Below are 19,576 nucleotides of genomic sequence, written 5' to 3' on the forward strand. Positions count from 1 at the left end.
ATGCGTAGAGACGCTTTTGTGTGTGTAGAGATACTATAGATAGAAAACAAGGGATTAGCAACGCGTTCTGCCGGAGACGGAACTTCCTGGTTCCTTCTGGAGTTTCTCCACGACCGCCCCAATAGAAAAGTATGATGGGTGGCAGAGAATCGTGTGTGTGTGTGTGTGTGTGTTGGGGGGCTGTCTTTGCACCAGCTGTGATAGGATAATAGCACCTTATCTTGCCCCCTCCCCGAACCCACAAAATATTAGAAGCAAAGGCGAGGCATAGAGATAGGAAAAGGAAAGAGCACGGCTGTTTTGCAAGGTAAGTGCAGCCACCCATTTATTTATTATATTAGGGTTTCTATACTGTACCGCCCTTCGTCAGCGGGCTAACACACAACACATTCGTACTGCATAATATAACACAAGGCACGGAAAAATCAAAACAAGTATAATAATAATAATAATAATAATAATAATAATAATAATAATAATAATAATGTACTGTTCTGCCCGAATTCTCCTGGCAGCAACAGCATAAAAAGAGGAGGAAATCAGCAAAAGGTTACCTGAAATACAAAGCCAGCACACTAATGCAGGGTTAACTTAAAAGTGTGACGCCTCCCTTGAATTCAGTAAGACTTACCTCTGAGTAGGCATGGTCAGGAGTCTGCTGAAAGTATATTTAAGACCCATTGAACTGAATGGACCTAAATAAGTCACGTGTGCATCGATTTCAATGGGTCTGCTCTGATTTGGGTGGGACTAAGCTCGGATGCAATCCTTGGGAGGTTTGCGTGTGTCTCTCCCAGTTTAGCAGCAGAACACGACCCGTCTTTGACTGGTTTCCTATATGGAGAGCCTGGCTGCTGGATCAGCCCCTCTAGCTCATTATCCTGTTCCCACGGTGTCCAAAGCAGATGTCCAAAAGGGAAACAACGCAAGCAGAAAATGAACTGTCCCCACTTGGGGGTGATTTTCCAGCAAAAATGACATTTTGTTTGTGTTATTGTCTCTGGCCAATTATGCAATTTTTATTGCCTCTGGACTTGAATGATCTCCTCCTAACCCCCACTTAGACACGTAACGGGTACAACTTCGTACCCTTCCCAACACCGCAAGCCGGATCTGCTGCTGCTGCGCTTGGGGCGCCTCTCCTGCTCGGGAGAAGGGGCTGCCGGCCAGGGGGTGGCGGTGTGCGGATCTCCTGCCGGGGTGCTGCTGCTGCTGCCGCCGGGGAGGAAGGGGTTAAAGCGCTATACGCTTTGCGGAAAACCCCCGCCGCCTTTTCACTCTGAACCTGCACTGCTGGGGAGACGGAGGAGAGATCGGGAGCGGTTTTTACACCGCCTGCTTCCTCTGGTCTGCTATTATTTTAAAAGGACTGGTCGGGATTCCGATCCGGATTGAGCCAAGCGGTGTGATGCGAACGCAATCACTCCCCTTTTTTTTATATATATACTGTAGTTACCACTTTTTGCAAAAGCGGTTAAGACAACCGCTGGCATAGCAGTAGCAGCAGCAGCGGGTTGCAAGCCACAGCGGCCTCGATCCGCAAAAGCGGATACTTTTCCTCGCGCAATGGGACTACTCGTGGGTAAGTGCTCATCATCTCAGCTGGCAGACCGGGAAGGCCCCAGTTTACAGCAAAGGTGGGCTTTCTTTAAAATCAAAGGAAACGAAATGAAAAGTCTCGCTGAGTCCAGTTGGGCTTGCTCCCGAGTAAGCCTGCATCTGACTGAAGCTGTAAGTGTTGGTGAGTTTGGATGGACTTTGGGTTTACTTTCAGAGATGGCTAGTCCACTCCAAAAAACTCTCCGAGTTAGGCTTCCCACCAAAATGGGAGAAATCTCTAACATTCCTGGACATGAAAAGCAAACCTGGTTTAATTTACCTTTTAAAAAAACCAAAACCTTAATTTTTGGTAGGTGTCTAAAGACTCACTCACTTTCCCACCTACAAATTAATTTACAAATTGCAGCTATAGCTCCAATATGGGGAAAGGTGTGTGGTTTACTTGAGTCGCTTTAATTTTACCGCGTCTTGACTTTTCCCCCCTTTAAAAATTACATCCCACTTATGGGGATGTGGTAGTTATGCATTGTTGACAGCTGGTCTTTGGGAACAAATTCTGTAGCTCTATCAGCTGCAGTCATCCACTTACCTGGGAGTAAGACTCACTGAGCCACTGTAGTGCAGCAGTTAGAGTGTCGGACTTGGACCTGAGAGACCACAGTTCAACTCCCCACTTAGACATGAAAATCACTGGATGACCCCAGGCCAGTCACTGTCTCTCAGCTGAACCTACCTCACAGGGTTGTTGTGGGAACTGAAGAGGGGGAGAACTATGGATGCCACCTTGAGCTCCTTGGAAGAGAAGGTGGGGTCTAAATGCAATAAAAATAATAAAAACTCAACTAGGTGTTACTCCTGAGTACATAAACACATCATAGAGCAACCTGATATAGCCACTTTCCAGCTGGGGCTGATGAGAGTTGTCTTTGAAAACATCTGGAGGGCACCAGGTTGATGAAGCCTGTCTCTTAGCATCTGTCTGTATGTTGACCGGCTACCATATTTTTTGCTCTATAAGACTCACTTTTCCCCTCCTAAAAAGTAAGGGGGAATGTGTGTTCATCTTATGGAACGAATGCAGGCTGCGCAGCTATCCCAGAAGCCAGAACAGCAAGAGGGATCACTGCTTTCGCTGCGCAGCAATCCCTCTTGTTTTTCTGGCTTCTGAGATTCAGAATATTTTTTTTCTTGTTTTCCTCCTCCAAAAACTAGGTGCGTCTTATGGTCTTGCGTCTTATAGAGCGAAAAATATGGTGCTTTGGGGAATAGGGTCTGATACCAATATCTGGCAATATTCGGGGTTATCTACTGCCTCTGACCATTAGGGCAGTTCATTATTTATTTTGAGATACATATCTTGCTTTTCTGCTCCAGAATGACTAACACCGTATTTTAAAAAAGAAATTCTGAATAAAAAGAAAGAACCAGAAGAACCACTGAAAACTTGCAAGGGGAAAAGATGGATTGCATTGCATGAAGTTATTTGTCACTTTGCCATGAGCGATGCTTTGCGTGAAAAGCATCCTTTTGTCTGCCTGCCTGGAGTAGTGTTGTTCCTAAACTTGGGGCTCTAGCTGTTTTTGGACTACAGCTCCCATCATCCCTAGCTAGCAAGACCAGTGATCAGGGATGATTGGAATTGTAGTCCAAAAACAGCTGGAGACCCAAGTTTGGGAGGCACTGGCCTAGAACAACATTCCCCAACCTGGTGTCCTGCAGACATTTTGGAGTACAGCTCCCAGAAGCTCGTGTCCTTGGGTGAGCTATATAGATTATATATCAGTAATCTTATTGATACATTCTCTCATAAAGTGGTAAACTTCTCACTTACTTCTCTAGCTGTGGACATCCAACAAAGATGGATGGTGGAAAATTCAGGCCGGACAAATGAAAGCACTTCTCCACTCAGCACGTAGTTAAACTGTGGAACTCACTGCCACAGGAGGCAGTGATGGCCACCAGGTTGGATGGCTTTAAAAGAGGATCGGACAAATTCATGGAGGGGACAGCTATCCATGACTGCTAGCCACATGGGCTTTGCTGTGCCTCCAGGTCCTGAGATCAGTCGCTGGAAACTACAAGAAGGGAGAAGGTTGTTGTGTTTGAGTCCTACTTGATGGCTTCCCATCAAGGTATCTGGGTGGCCTCTGTGAGAACAGGATGCTGCACTCGATTGGCCACTGTCCAGCAGATTCTCCTTATGGAATGGATCACAGATTTAGATTGTTTTGAGACTAATGGGTATTGCAGTTTGATGAGGGTGTTTCAAACTCAGTGAAAGATTACACCCCCTCTCCCAATACAGTGCTACAATTCCCAGGCCCTGCAGCAGTTACTAAACTTCAGAATCTTAAGATGTGCATATGTTCCGAAATATTCCAATTTCCAGCCTTTTCATAATATTAATTTTGGGACTCAGCATTTCTTGAACCCGGCACAGGTTCTGGCTGATGTTGATGGCAGTTATCGTCCAAAACATCTGGAAGGCACCAGATGAACGAAGCCTGGATTAAGGAAATGTCACACTTCTAGCAATCCTAAACAGGTTTACTCAGAAACAACTCCCGCTGAGCTCAGCGGGGGATTAATCCCCAGTACCTGCGATTTTGCAGCCCTTTTGATGATGTAAATGTGTGGGTTTTGCCAGCCTTACCCAAAATAGCAAGGCGGGAAGGAGAACTCAGTAGCTGTTTATTTGCATATGTTAATTCATTTAAATGTATGCACATTTTTAAAACAGCCTATTGTCTAAGACTGGGGCTTGCCACTTTGTCCAGAGAAAGAGAGAGGGAGGCAGACGCTGCTGTTTGCATAGAACATGTAAATGGGTGCATATTTTGTTGGCATAGAACATTTAAATGGGTGCATATTTACATTTCCCTGAACAAGGATGCTGAGATGGGCGAGGAGAGGAAAGGAGAGGAGGGGAGGGGAGGGAGGGACCCTGTCAGGCAGGTTTGAAGCACAGCTGGTCCTGATTCTGTCTAGGTGCTGGGCGTACCTGGAATGGATGTGCTTTTGAGCTGCTTTCGGGAGTGTTAGGGTGATGGTGGGCAGGATGTCAGATAAGTCAGGGGGGCTTCTTTAGTAAATGGAAGAAGGCAGCTCTTGACTTCTGATGGCATCCTAAGGAACATCATTGCTTCTACTTTCTGTTGAGGGATTATCAGCACAGTTCTCTCCAGATGTTGTGGACTACAGCTCCCAGTGATGGCCGGCTGACCGGCTACACATGGAGGAAGGCCGCCATGGAAATGCTTTGGCAGCCAGAGAGCTGTGACTTATTTGCATGCTTAATCTTGTACATTGCTCATGCTGTTTTGTGTGCAATTTGCATGAATGAGCTGGACATAGGGCCCGGCTTTTGAAACGCCTGCTGGTTGCGTGAGGTTGGTTTCTGCAGCTTTTTTTTTTCAAGGATGGAAGCTTTGTTTTTTTTAATATAAAAAGGGCAATCTTCTTAAGATGCTTTAGAAACAGGTCTATTAAAATGAAGACATATTCACCTCGCTGATGCTATAAAGGGGCAGTGGCAAGCAGACTCACAATTTAGGATTGGCTCTTCTCCATCTGTAGCGCTGTAAGGACATGGGCTATATTCACTGAAAGTGCTGTACAGTGGTACCTCGGGTTGCATACGCTTCAGCTTACATACGCTTCAGGTTACAGAAATCTTGCTCTGGCGGCGCGGCAGCAGTGGGAGGCCCCATTAGCTAAGGTTAAGAACAGTTTCAGGTTAAGAATGCACCTCCGGAACAAATTAAGTACTTAACCCAAGGTACAGTGGTACCTCAGGTTAAGTACTTAATTCGTTCCGGAGGTCCGTACTTAACCTGAAACTGTTCTTAACCTGAAGCACCGCTTTAGCTAATGGGGCCTCCCGCTGCCGCCGCGCCGCTGCTGCACGATTTCTGTTCTCATCCTGAAGCAAAGTTCTTAACCTGAAGCACTATTTCTGGGTTAGTGGAGTCTGTAACCTGAAGCGTATGTAACCTGAAGTGTATGCAACCCGAGGTACCACTGTACATTTATTTCTCCTACAGCCTGATAGAAGGACTGCTGTAGACATCTCATATGTTGGTGCCCTGACAGTTCAAAGCTGGCCGACGTGGACCAGTCATGGATTCCCCCAAAGAATTCTGGGAGCTGTCGTTTGCTAAGGATGCTGGGAATTGCTGGGAGACCTCCGTTTCCCTTGCAGATCTACAATTCCCAGAGTGGCTTAACAATCAATCTCTCTTCCAAGGAACTCTTATATAATTGTAGCTCTGGGGAAGGAAATGGGCACCTCCTGACAAGTCTCAGCACACTTTACAACTCCCAGAACTCTTTGGGGGAAGCCATGACCCATAGCGCTTTAAATGTGAATGTGTGAACGTCGCCTGCTTCTTTCTCCTGTAGTGATGGGAAGAAGGACGAGGAGACAAGGCGAGTGTTGAAGGGGATATCAGTGCACCCGACAGTATGTCATGCACTCACAGACGGGCTGCAACACTGCTAAGGGTGGCCTCCTTGACAGGGAGCAGCCCTCACTTTGAAGGCATCTCCTCTCTGAAGGCTTGTCTGGTTTCAAGATAAAGAGCCCTGGAGAAAGGAGAGCAGGAGGGGGCTTTGAACTGCCTGAGCCTGAGCCCTCTTGGTTTCGGCTTTCCCTGTTATGGTGAGGGTTTTATTTACTTCTGCCTGAACTACAGTCATTATTTCTAAACTGGCATCCCTACATATACATTAGCACATGCAGTTTTTGCATAGATCTGCCTCTTCCTTTGTCCTCCCTTTTGCCAATGCTGTAATTTGCAACCACGGTCGCTCTCCAACCACCGATCGACTTTCCTGCCTGTTCTGTCGCTCCCCAACCACCGATCGACTTTCCTGCCTGTTCTGTTTTTGAAGACTTTTCGCTGCCTTGCTCTACAACCACAATGTTTACACCCTCCAATGGACATGTGGGTCAGAAATCCAAGAGGGCGAGGATTCGGAGGGAGGTTCTGTTACTGCAGTTTCAATAGAAATGCAATTCTTCCCAGTGAAGACTGTGGACAGGTGCCACTGTGGGCCTGTATGTTTTTGGTTTTTTCCCAATTTTTTAAAATTAATTTTCACAATATTATAAACAAACAAACACAGAGACAAACAAACATAAATATAAAGGGCTGTGGGCCTGTATGGGTCTGTTGACCAGGGTCGGCGATTCGAATCCCCGCAACGGGGTGAGCTCCTGTTGCTCTGTCCCTGCTCCTGCCAATCTAGCAGTTTTAAAGCAGCACATCACTGCAAGTAGATAAATAGGTACCGCTCTGGCGGGAAGGTAAACAGCATTTCTGTGTGCTCTGGCTTCCATCATGGTGTCCCATTGCGCCAGAAGCAGTTTAGTCATGCTGGTCCATGACCTGGAAAGCTGTCTGTGGACAAATTCCGGCTCCCTCATGCTGAAAGCAAGATGAGTGCCACAAGCCCATAGTCGCCTTTGAGTGGACTTAACCGGCCAGGGGTCCTTGACCTTTTAATTGTAGATGGTCAGTTTTGAACCCCTGACACGCTCTCCCACTTTCGAGTATTTTTAAAACTGATTTGGAGTGGTTGGCTCTTCACATCCTCTGTGGCATATTACTGTGGTTATTATGGTTATTAATTAATTACCTGCCCTTTGCTGTAAGATCCTAGGGCAAGTTGCAACCATTATAATACGGAAAACAATTTAAAACAACTTACAGTCACAGAAATAAGATAGGTCCTGACATACACATCTCAAGTGTCAAAGGCCAGGGTAAAAAAGGGTGTCTCCACCCCCATCATTCAGCCTGGACACTGAGGTCCAGCTCCGAGGGCCTTCTGGTAGTTCCCTCACTGCAAGAAGTGAAGTTACAGGGAACCAGGCAGAGGGCCTTCTCAGTAGTGGAACGCCCTTCCACCAGGAAATAAACAACAATTTCACTTTTAGAAGACACCTGAAGGCAGCCCTGTACAGGGAAGTTTTTCATGTTTGAGGTTTTACTGTATTTTTAACCTTTTGTCACGAGCCACTCAGAATGTTAGGGACAACCCGGTCAGATGGGCGGCATATAAATATTGACATTATTATTAATAATATTCACCAGAAGCTGAAGGTGCCAGGTGCGCCTCTGTGGGCAGGGAGTTCCACAGGTTGGGGGCTGCCACAAAGAAGGCCCTCTCCCAGGCCGCTACCCCCTAAGTCTCTGAGGGTGGAGGAACAAACAAGAGGACCTGCTCTACCAATATTAGCACCCGAGGGGATCGATCATTTGGGGCTTTAACAATGGGGGGTGCCTTCGTCTAAAGAACCACCCATGTGGCAGCCTTCTCAGGGGACTGTTCTCTGTAAAGTAGGACACACCTTATTCTACAGTCTTCTCTACGTGCCCAGAGGCACTTTCATGTCTGACAGCAGCCAGTCTTTTTAATGATTGTTCTGCACTGCTTTTAGCATTTTTGAGAAAATGTTGCTTTTATGCTGCCGTATACCACCGTGATGCTTTATGAGAGGGCAGAATACAAATACTTTAATGAGGAATTAGCATTTATGCCAGGCCTTGATGACGGGCAGCAGAATGTGTGAACTAGCCCCTAGTGGGGGCACCAGTGTGCTGCCGCCATTTTAATTTCCCAGAATGCTCCTGATATAGTCTCTCAACAAATAAAAATGGTGGCGATCAGATCCAGCTGACCAGGTCAGAGGGTCCAGGATCTGTGGGTCTCATGGGGTAAACTGGACCCTGGCAGATGCCTGAGGGAGCTGGCTGCTGATGCCAGGCCAGCCAGGGGGCCCTATGAATAGTGCTTTGTGGAAGCTGGGCTTTGGTGGATAAACAAAGATCATGGAGTGTGTTAACTCGCCTGGGGTTAGGAGCCGGTTCTTCCTGGAGCTCCTAAACTCAAGTCGGCAACCTCCCACTGCAAAGAGAAACATCCCTGCTGTGGGGCTGTGTGCCAAGAAACGGTCTCCATCTGCTTCCTTCCGCCCCATTGCAGAATCATTTCGATGCAGCGACAGAGAGAACACGTGATGCAACGAAGCATTTGCAAATTCCCTTTATGCAAACGAGTTCTTCTTCCTCCCGGAGCAAAGGAGCAATTTGCATAAGCTTCATGCAAATTTATTCAAAGCCACCAACGCCTTTGAGTTTCTGAAACTTGCAATTTGCAGTCATGCCTGCCTCTTTCCCCCGTCCTCCCTCCCCTCTGTTTTCTCTCCCCCACCCCCAGGCATCAAAACTAAAATTGGAGCCCTCCTCTTGAAGCTCCCCTCTGCTACTGAAGGACGTCCCGCAGAAATGGATCCACCTAGCCCTCGTTGGTGACTCCACCCAAGACCTCCCCACGGTTTTTTTTGAGGCAGGTAAACTATTGACCGCCCTGTTCAGAGGAGCATCAACTTCAGAGATGGCTGGGGCTGCTGGGCCCACACTCTGGGTAAGAGGCTCTTGCCCTTTTGTGTAAAAGCTTCTGTCAGTTCTGCATGTTATCAGTTAGGATGTCTGTAGTGCCATCATTGTAATTACCTGTAATGGAAGCAAAAAACAAACAGGTCCCTACTTCAATGAGTACAGTCAAGGTTCTCATCGACTGAGCTTCATACAAGTGGGGCGTCACTTTCACATCTGTTTTTGGTGTCAAAAGACCCCAACATTGTGTGAGTGTGTGTGTGTGTGTGTGTGTAAAATCCACACCCCAACATTTAGAAAATACCTGGATTATCATAGAATTATAAAATTGTAGAGTTGGAAGGGACCTCATCCAACCCCCTGCAATGCAGTAATCTTTAGCCTAATCTGAGGCTCAAACCCACAACCCTGGGACCAGGGGTCAGCAAACTTTTTCAGCAGGGGGCCGGTCCACTGTCCCTCAGACCTTGTGGGGGGCCGGACTATATTTTTTTGGGGGGTAATGAACAAATTCCTATGCTCCACAAATAACCCAGAGATGCATTTTAAATAAAGGGACACATTCTACTCATGTGAAAACACCAGGCAGGCCCCACAAATAACCCAGAGATGCATTTTAAATAAAAACACACATTCTACTCATGTAAAAACACCAGGCAGGCCCCACAAATCACCCAGAGATGCATTTTAAATGAAGGGACACATTCTACTCATGTAAAAACATGCTGATTCCCAACCGTCCGCGGGCCAGATTTAGAAGGCAATTGGGCCGGATCCAGCCCCCGGGTCTTAGTTTGCCTACCCATGCCTGAGACTCTTGAGCCAGAGACGTGGATAATGGCTTGACACTGCTTTGAGAGCCAGTGTGGCATAGAGGTTAGAATGTTGGATCGGGACCTGGGAGAGTCCAGGGTTCAAATCCCCCACTGAGCCATGAACCTGGCTCTCAGCTTAATTTACCTCTCAGGGTTGTTGTGGGGAATTAAGTGAGGAGATGGAAGACCAGCTATCGCCGCCTTGAGCTCCTTGAAGAAAGAGGTAGGATATCAATGCAGCAAATAAATCAATAAACGAACGAATTCCTTTTTCAGGACCCAGTGACTTTTGACGAAGTGGCCATTTACTTTTCCCTAGAGGAGTGGGCGGAGCTGGCAGATTGGCAGAAAAATCTTTATAAGGATGTGACGAGAGCCAGCTACGAGATGCTGGTTTCATTAGGTAAGCTATTTGCTGTTTATTGGATGGCTCACAGGTTGTGGTCACCCAATGAATTTGAAGGGCTCCAAAAGGCAAGAGGTTTTTTCGCTTCAGTTATAATTAATATCCCACTTTGGACCTTGAAAGCTTTGGGCCTCCAGATGTTGCATCCCACCTCAAACCTCTCAGAGCTGTGTATCTCCGGAGCAGTCAAAGCTGTGCTGTTGTAGTTTTGCTGCTCTTACAACAGCTCCCACCTGCCCTGACCATTGTCCCTGCTGACTGGGAATGGCAGGAGTTCTGCAGCATGCAGAGGACTCTGCGTTGGCTACTCCTGCTGTAGACCATACCCAGCTAGACTGATCAATGAGAGACCATGTGGTATAGTAGTTGGAGCTGGGGTGGGCAATTTTTTAATCCGCGGGCCAGTCACTGTGCCTCAGACCTTGTGGCAGGCCGGAGAAGCAACACAGGGGTGGAGCTGGAAGAAGAGGTGAGGGGGGCAAGTAGTCCTCCTTCCCACCCCCCAGCCCCAGCCGCTGCGCTTACCTTCCCAGGGGCTGCCGCCGCCGCCGCTTCTCATGGGTCGACAGAGGGAGCTTGTCTGCTCCGCTCTCTGGCCCACAGGAGCACCAGGGCGGCGGCGGCGACAGCAGAGGGAAGATGAGCGGTGCAAAATGGCTGGCTCGGGGAGGGGCTGCTTAAAATGGCGCTCCGCCAGCTCAGCCCAGCCCAGCCCCCTTCCTCCTCTAGGCAGGGCAGGGAGAAGCCAGGAGGAGGGAGGGAGGAGGCGCTACCACGGGGTGTGTGTGTGGGGGAATAAAATGGCGCAGCCCGAACAAACAGAATCCCCACGCCGGTCCACGGACAGTCCGTGGGCTGGATCCTGAAGGTAATTGGGCCTGATGTGGCCCAGGTCGTAGTTTGCAGACCCCTGGGATAGAGTGTTGGACTAGGATCTGGGAGACCAGGGTTCAAATCCTCACCCAGCCCCAAAACCCTTGGGCCAGTCACTCTCTCTTAGCCTGACCTACCTCACAAGGTTGTTGTGAGGATAAAATGGAGAGGGGGAGAAGTGGTTCCACCTTTTTGAGCTCCTTAGAGGAAAGGTGGGATATCATCAGAATTATCATTATCATTATGCCCCACCCATCTGACTGGTTCGCCCCAGCCACTCTGGGTGGCTTCTGACATACATAAGAACATTACATTACACATTAAAAGGCTTCCCTATACAGAGCTGCCTTCAGATGTCTTCTAAAGGTTATATAGTTACTCATCTCCTTGACATATGATGGGAGGACGTTCTACAGTGTGGGGGCCACTACCAAAAAGGCACTCTGCCTGGTTCCCTGTAGCTTCACTTCTTGCAGGGAAATATAACTAACAAACAAATGGAACCAAGGATTTGAACCAGAAACATTGGAAGTTGCTTTATGCTAGGTTCCTGACAGGAACTTTAAGGAAAGTGTAATAATTCATCAGGTGTGTGGGGTGGGAAGAAGGGCAGTGAGTTGGCCTGCTCAGAATCCTAGAAAAGTTAGGCAGTTAACTACCACGGGCCATGAGACACAGCGAGGCATCTTTTAACAATTGTTAAAAGCTACAAAAACAAAGAAGCCCGGGACTGAGTGAGGGGTAAGTTTTTGGAATAACATCGGGATATTAGCTCCGCGCAAGGCCTGACAGACAACAGCAACAACCCGGAAAAGATAGACATAATATTTTACAAGAACAGGAAGAAACAATATGGACAGAATAAATGTCACACACAGGACAAACAAGGACACAGTATGAGATCCTCACTTGTAGTCTTATAAATCATTTAACGTGTTAACACGAATAGAAATTATAAATACTGCAGCTGTTGTATAAGGGATTACTATTATGACTGGAATGTGATTGAAATTAAAAAGATTTTGGAATGCAGAAATAAAGTAAATCATAAAACCATAAATTCTAGCACACCTAAATTCTAGCCACCTAAATTATATAATTTGGTGTTTGAATGATTGGTATTAAGAACTGTATTATAATTTGGCACTGATATAATCAGGCTGTTATTGGATTATTGTAATTGAAACTAATAAAAATTATATAAAAGAAGAATCAATAGTTATACTTAAAAAAAAGAGAGAGACACAGTGAGGCTGGGGCAAAAAATGAGGGGGTATGCCATCTTGTTCTTTGCCTCAGGTTACATAATGTCTTGGGCTGGTCCTCAAGTGCCCTATTGATCTCCACTTTACTAGGCCTCGCCTTACAGAAGCCCGACATCATTTTGAGAATCGAGCGAGGGGAGGAGCCTTGCGTTGGGAGACTCCAGACCTCAAAGGCAAGAGAGGTTGCACACCACAGCACCTTTGGTGAGTCCCAAGCTCATAGATCGGAATATTGGGAGCTTATGATTGCTCTGAAGATGGCCGCCAAATCTGGTGTGCCAGTGCGGCAGGAGATCTGCTCTACATTGCATGCTCGCATGGTGTTACTGGGAAGAAAAGTGTACTGAAGATTTCCTTGCCTCTAGAAGCAAATGGTGTTGCAGGCTAAATGTTTTACTTTGCTTAAGAGGAGGACTGGGACCCCTTTCTGCCTCAAGGGCCACAGGCTTTCCAGAGCAGCTTTCCAGGGGCCACATGCTGGAATGGGTGAAGGAGAAATTTGGGTTGCCTTGAAAGGGGAACCCTTCCGAATTTGTGTTCTTTGCAACAATACACAAACCGAATCACAGGTCCTGCCCCTCGAAATTCGCACATCTCTGAATTTTGCAATGTGACGTGTACAAAATTGCATACAGTACAGGTGCATGCCTTAGTGGAAACAACATATAGCAATACATCATATTCAGGGAACATCACCATTGCTATTTCTGCAGCAGGGGCCCTGTCTCCAGGGCCCTAGAGCTGCCCAATCAGCATGAAGTCTTCACGTCCTTTGTGCTGATTAGAGCCAATCAGAGTGTAAGGAGGTGGGTTAGCCAGGCTCCTAGGGCCACTCTGGAGAAGGCGTGCAGGAATGACAATTAATTAATTAATCCATCTACCCTGCCCCTCTGACAGGGTTACCTCAGCTACTCTGGGCAGCTTCCAACAAAATACGGGGGGACCAGAAGAAAAAACACATCAAATATTAAATGTTTCCTGAAACAGGGCTGTCTTCACATGTCCACAAAAAGTCATTTAGGTGTTTAAGCACTGAGGAGAAATAGTTCTGTGTGCTCCAAAAGCTAAGCATTTAGGAACCCTGAAAAGACAAGGGGCTTCCCTTTCAAGAGAATGGTGTGCCAGGGTCATCATATAAACTTGAAAATTCTGGTAATGTCCAGGGGATGGGGGCTAATTTGGTGCCTGCTGTCTGCCTCTGCCGATCGCCTCCCAAAAAACTCAGCAACTGAGTAACTGTGTCTGGATTTTTACTTCTTGAAGTAGGGCAACCCTAAATTAGAAGGTTATTGTATAACCTTAGAAAAGGACTTGGGTGTGAGGAGGAGTTGCTGTGGCTATTGTGAAGGGCCCTTGCACTTCTGGATTTGCTGCTATGCTACTGTAACATGGTCCCCAAGGCTGGACCTCTCCACACTGGGCAGTGGTAAAAAGGCAGGTTTTAAACCCTCCTTGATCAAAACATAGTCAGGTCTTCTGTTGTGATCTCACCAATTTTCTGTTTGCTCACATACAACCTTTCGCTCTTGTCTCCTGTCGTTGCAGATGGCCAAATCCTGATTAAGAAAGAATCCTGCCTCGAGGAGCGGCCACCATGCTGTGTGGGGCACCCAGAGGTGCTGAAGGCAGGCCCGAACAACGGGACCTTCGGTGAATCTTCCACGTGGCCAGGGAGCCACCTCGGGGCCAACTCGGCTGCGAATGGAATGGCCGCTCTGCCACCTTGGTCCACCAAGCTCCAGTGGCAGAACGTGCAGGCACCCCCCATGGAATTTCAGGTGGGGCACCCAGGGGTCTCTGGCAGCGCTTTCTGGCCTGGCGGTGTCACGGTGCCCCCACCTAGCACCTACGAGGAGACGCTGCTCATCTGCACCCAGTGTCAGAAATGTTTCCCTGCCCGCTCGGCTCACGGCGCCCCCTCCGTGGGAGAAGCGACGCAAGTCTGCCCTGAGTGTGAGAGCAGCAGTGGCCACAAGGGCACTACTCCCGCCGCGGCAGACCCGCGAAGCCACAACACAACGATGCAGCCCTGCTCTTGCAGCCACTGTTCGGGGCTTGGCGTCCGCCAGAGAGTCCCTAAGGAGGAGCGTCCCTACAAGTGCGGCAAGTGCGAGAAGAGCTTCCGCTTCGTGCACGAATACACGTGGCACCAGAAGGTCCACGCTGGGGAGAAGATCTACAAGTGTGGCGTGTGCGAGAAGGTCTTCCGCCACAAGCAGGAGCTGATGTGGCACCAGCGGGCGCACACGGCCGAGTGGCCCCACAAGTGCGGGGTGTGCGGGAAGAACTTCCGCTTCAAGCAGGAGCTGACCTGGCACCAGAAGACGCACTCGGTGGAGCGCCCCTACAAGTGCGCCGAGTGCGAGAAGAGCTTCCGCTTCAAGCAGGAGTTCATGTGGCACCAGCGGGCGCACGTCGGGGACCGCCCCTACAAGTGCACCGAGTGCGAGAAGAGCTTCCGCTTCAAGCAAGAGTTTAGCTGGCACCAGAGGAGCCACGCCGGGGAAAAGACCTATAAGTGCCCCGGGTGCGACAAGAGCTTCCGCTACAAGCAAGAGTTCTACTGGCACCAGAGGATCCACACGGGCGAGCAGCCCTACCCCTGTGCTTCCTGCGACTCCACCTTCACCTGCCGGCAGGAATACATGCGCCACCAGAGGCTGCACGACGGCGAGAAGCCCTACCAGTGCCCACACTGCGATAAGACCTTCCGGCGAGGGTCCACCCTGATCCGGCACCGGCGGATCCACATGGGAGAGGGGCCCTTCAAGTGCTCCCACTGCGACAGGACCTTTGGCCAGAGTGCCAACCTCATCAAGCATCAGAGGATCCACACGCTGAAGGACGAGCCTGTGGAGAACGCCCACGGAGAATGGGGCCCTTGTTTGCAGGGCGCGGGGGTCCCCTCTGTCCAGCCCGAGGCCGTCAGTGTGCTGAGCCTGAAGACGGTTTCCGTGGGGGCGCTTCTCTTGCTGAACCTCCAAGAGCCGAAGCAGGAGAAAGATCCAGCCGGGAATTCTTGGGAACCCCAAATGTGACCTCAGGTTTTTTACAGGACCCCCTGTAAAAAAAAGAAGGGGAATTGGGCTTTGTAGAGGGGAGAAGAGAGAGAGATTGATTCCACACTGGTAGGTTTGGGCCGATCGGTCGATCTCCAGAGTTTCGGGGGCAGATCGCCCAATGGCAGACATTACAAACTGTAAAGTAAGGCAGTGCCCTCTGAAGTGTGGAGGGAGGGGGAAAGGGACCCCCATCAAATCCCAAGGAAGAGGCAAATTCTGCTAGTGAGGCCTCTTTGGAATATGTGAAGGCAGAGCTGCCCCCAGCTGAGCTGTAAATGGGAGCGATGCGTTGAAGGATGTGGCTGAGGCTCTTGCTTCCACGTAGACCAGCAGCATGGTGACATCTAGGTGTTTGGGACTACATGTCCCATCAGCCTCAGCCCGCACGATGGTGTGAGCTGGGGTTGATGGGAGTTGTAGTTGAAAACAGCCCTGTCAGCTGGGGCTGATGGGAGCCGTAGTCCAAAGCAGCCACATTGACTGGGGCTGTTGGGAGTTGTAGTCCAAAACAGCCACATTGGCTGGGATTGAATGGAGTTGTGGTTGAAAACAGCCCTGTCAGCTGGGGCTGATGGGAGTTGTGGTTGAAAACAGCCCTGTCAGCTGGGGCTGATGGGAGTTGTAGTCCAAAGCAGCCACATTGGCTGGGGCTGTTGGGAGTTGTAGTCCAAAACAGCCACATTGGCTGGGATTGAATGGAGTTGTGGTTGAAAACAGCCCTGTCAGCTGGGGCTGATGGGAGTTGTGGTTGAAAACAGCCCTGTCAGCTGGGGCTGATGGGAGTTGTAGTCCAAAGCAGCCACATTGGCTGGGGCTGTTGGGAGTTGTAGTCCAAAACAGCTGCATTGACTGATGAGAGTTGTAGTCCCCCAAACCGCCTGAAGGGCACCAGGTTGGATGAAGCCTCTGCGTTCACAGCCTTTGGTGGTTATCTTAGCACCACTATAGTGCAAAATGTGCTTTTATTTATTTATTTTTGCTTGATCGTGCCAGGCTCTTCTTGGGAGACTAGGCCGCTGATAATTGTTTCTTTATAGATCTGGCACCCTGCTTATTCATCCCTTCTGTCTCAACCTGCTTTGCACCCAGAAAAAAAGCACCCTCCCGGTTCCCAGGTAGTCGCTTCAAACTGTTGGCCGAAATCTTATTGCTGGGCCGGGGGTAGGGGGTTGTATTCCAAGTGCAGACTGAGAATAAACGAGAAATGAGAAAATAAATGAGAAAGCAAAATAGCCCCTTGAGGGTGTGCTCTTGCACCTGCCCAAAAGAAGACTTTCATCTCAGAATCTTTGCATCGTTACAGTTGCTCTGAGCCTCAGTTTCCCCGACGCTCGGATTTAAGCTGGTTGGACATTTTCTCTCCAGCTCTCCCTTTTGCCACCCAAGAAGCTTTCGCCTAAAACTTCCTTGCTTTGACTTCAGTGCTGTTCCTTTTGAGCGTTGGCACGGAGAGGTCCTTGCTTGGAGGGATCTGCACGTTGTAAGGTTCTTGCTTTGGGAAACCCAAATAAGCACCTGAAAATTAAACGCTCTGTTGCCGGGGATGTTTTCCTGCACATGAACAGAAGACTTTTGCACAGTCTTGTTTAATATGTCCTGCGGAGGAAAGCATCCCGGCTGACCGTGCCCAATTTGGTTGCTTGTCTCTTCCTCCTTTCATAGCTACGTCCCATGATGGCTTGGAGTGGTGGACTCTGCAGTTGGGACAATACCCGAGTGCTGATGGTTTCTGCACATTGAAGCAAAAAGGCAGCAATGTAGCTACCCTGGGACTTTGCTTGCATAGCCCAATTCTGTGAAAGAGCCTCTTACTCCAAACTGGCAACCTCCAGCACTGTTTTTAATCTCCTGGTTGACGCTGTCTTGCCGTCCTTGTGAGTTTCCGTGAAATCTGCCCGAGGCTGCTATTTTCTTACTTAAACGAATATTTTAATGTTGAATTGTGTTTGGATAATGTGTCATGAAATATGCAATTTTTTTAAGGGTGGGGAGGGAAGGGGGTGCGATATTCTTTGGGGTGCAGAGGTGCCAGCATTTTCTTCCTCAAAGGGCTCTTATGTCTTTAGAAGCGGCCTGATAATCAGAAGCGAGACTGTGGCAAGGCAGAGGTAGGCCGGTTGCCATGGATACCCTGTTTATCACGGAAGCTGCTCTGCCGGGGCTCACTTCCTTGTTGCAGAGAGTGGCAGGGAAGGTTGGGTTGTTGTTTTTTTAGTCTGAGGGCCACATTCCCTCACAGGGAACCTTCTGGGGTCCACTTGTCAGTGGTGGGTGGGGCCAGAGACAAAAGTGGGTGGGGAAATGGGTGGGGCCTTTACCTATCTGCAATGGGCTACAGAGGTTTCAACACACACACATCCTCCATCCAGCCAGGTGAGCAAGAGAGATGATCCCAGGTCAAAGAATCATCCCAGCCAGGAAAAAGCACTTGAGGAAAGCTTGAGGAGGAGGTACAATCTGGGGAACATCCCAAGGACCAGAGAGAACTGGAGATCCTATGGTTCCCCACCCCCCGTCTTATTTGAGACCCCATACATGAGGGATAGCTCAGTGGGTAAAGCACATAGGTCTTAATCTGAAAATCTTGGGTTTGAGCTCCATATTGGGCAAAGGTTTCCTGCCTTGCAGGGGGTTGGACTAGATGAGGCCATGGGGTCCCTTCCAATTCTATGAGTCTATGATTCTAAGGAACGCAGGGCTTTCCTCTACCACAGCGCACTATAATTGGGCTACTCTGGTGCGCAGATCCTACCCCACCCACCTCTCAATGCAACACGCTGCCCCAAGCAATGGAGGAAAAGGAGGAATAGCCACCAAGAGGCTTGGCTGGAAAGATTCAGTAGCCTTGATATGGATACTGAAAATAATGATGATAATAACAATAATAATTTATTTATTTATACCCCACCCATCCGGCTGGGTTTCCCCTGCCACTCTGGGCGGCTCCCAACAAAATATTAAAAACACGATCAAACATTAAAAACTTCCCTAAACAGGGCCGCCTTCAGATGTCTGTTAAAAGTCAGATAGTTGTTTATTTCCTTGACATCTGATGGGAGGGCGTTCCACAGGGCGGGCACCGCTACCGAGAAGGCCTTCTGCCTGGTTCCCCGTAACCTCACTTCTCGCAGTGAGGGAACTGCGAGAAGGCCCTCGGAGCTGGACCTCAGTGTCTGGGCTGAATGATGGGGGTGGAGACGCTCCTTCAGATATACTGGGCCGAGGCCGTTTAGGGCTTTAAAGGTCAGCACCAACACTTTGAATTGTGCTTGGAAATGTACCGGGAGCCAATGTAGGCCTTTCAAAACCAGTGTTATGTGGTCTCGGTGGCCACTCCCAGTCACCTGTCTAGTTGCCACATTCTGGATTAGTTGTAGTTTCCAGGTCACCTTCAAAGGTAGCCCCACGTAGAGCACATTGCAGTAGTCCAAGTGGGAGATAACCAGAGCATGTACCACTCTGGTGAGACAGTCCGTGGGCAGATAAGGTCTCAGCCTGCGTACCAGATGGAGCTGGTAGGCAGCTGCCCTGGACACAGAATTGACCTGCACCTCCATGGACAGCTGTGAGTCCAAAATGACTCCTAGGCTCCTCCTTCCCCTGCCCCCCACACCCCTTTTGTTTCTACTCTAGCACCCGTGATTGTGACACCTGACCATTTGTGTTGCGATTGTACGCCAGCTCACACGGGGACCTTTCGTCTTCGGGGGGTGGGGGTGCGTTTGCTTGCGGAAGTGCCTCATGCGATCCTGAACCAACATTGATATTCAAAATGAATGAATAAATCAAAATTCTGGGGTGGGGATTAAAAAAAAAGCAGTGTCCTGTGCGTGAATTGCATCATGACCCACAACTGCGGAGGTCGCAGAATTTTCCACAACAGTGCGTTGCTGTTAAGTAAGCGATACACCCTTCTAGGTTTGCAGAGTCCCATTGCACTCCAGCAATGGTTTGCTGCTGTTAACTGGATGGGGAGCGGAAGGCCCTCTGTGCATGCTCAGACGGCCACCTTTCTAGCTAGCTAGTGCATAAGGACAATTTGCTGACAACTGCCAGTACTTTGGAGGACATGGTCTGGGCAAAGTCCTCGAGGGCCTGATAGTGGGATTTGGAGGGCCACATCCAGTCCTGGCACTTGAGGACCTCCACCCTGGGCATAAAGGCAAGTCTCTGTTGGAGACAAGTATCTTAG

At 49.0% G+C, this 19,576-nt stretch overlaps 1 protein-coding gene across 2 annotated transcripts; it reads left to right on the forward strand.

Moving 5' to 3' along the window:
- The first annotated feature begins 74 nt into the window (after positions 1–74).
- On the forward strand, positions 75–17,324 carry LOC309358998 (uncharacterized protein). 2 transcript variants are annotated; one of them, XM_081892403.1, is made up of 5 exons: positions 75–307; positions 8,785–8,991; positions 10,055–10,181; positions 12,413–12,526; positions 13,868–17,324. In XM_081892403.1, exons 2-5 carry the CDS (start codon positions 8,962–8,964, stop codon positions 15,358–15,360), a joined length of 1,764 nt encoding a protein of 587 aa, XP_081748529.1. In that variant the 5' UTR covers positions 75–307; positions 8,785–8,961; the 3' UTR covers positions 15,361–17,324. The 2 variants fall into 2 exon arrangements, with proteins under 2 accessions (XP_081748529.1, XP_081748528.1); XM_081892402.1 differs by lacking the exon at positions 75–307 and adding an exon at positions 578–1,582.
- The last annotated feature ends 2,252 nt before the right edge of the window (positions 17,325–19,576 follow it).

This window comes from Podarcis melisellensis, assembly GCF_964234715.1.
Source record: "Podarcis melisellensis genome assembly, chromosome: 16".
In the NCBI taxonomy this organism is placed as follows: Eukaryota; Metazoa; Chordata; class Lepidosauria; order Squamata; family Lacertidae; genus Podarcis; species Podarcis melisellensis.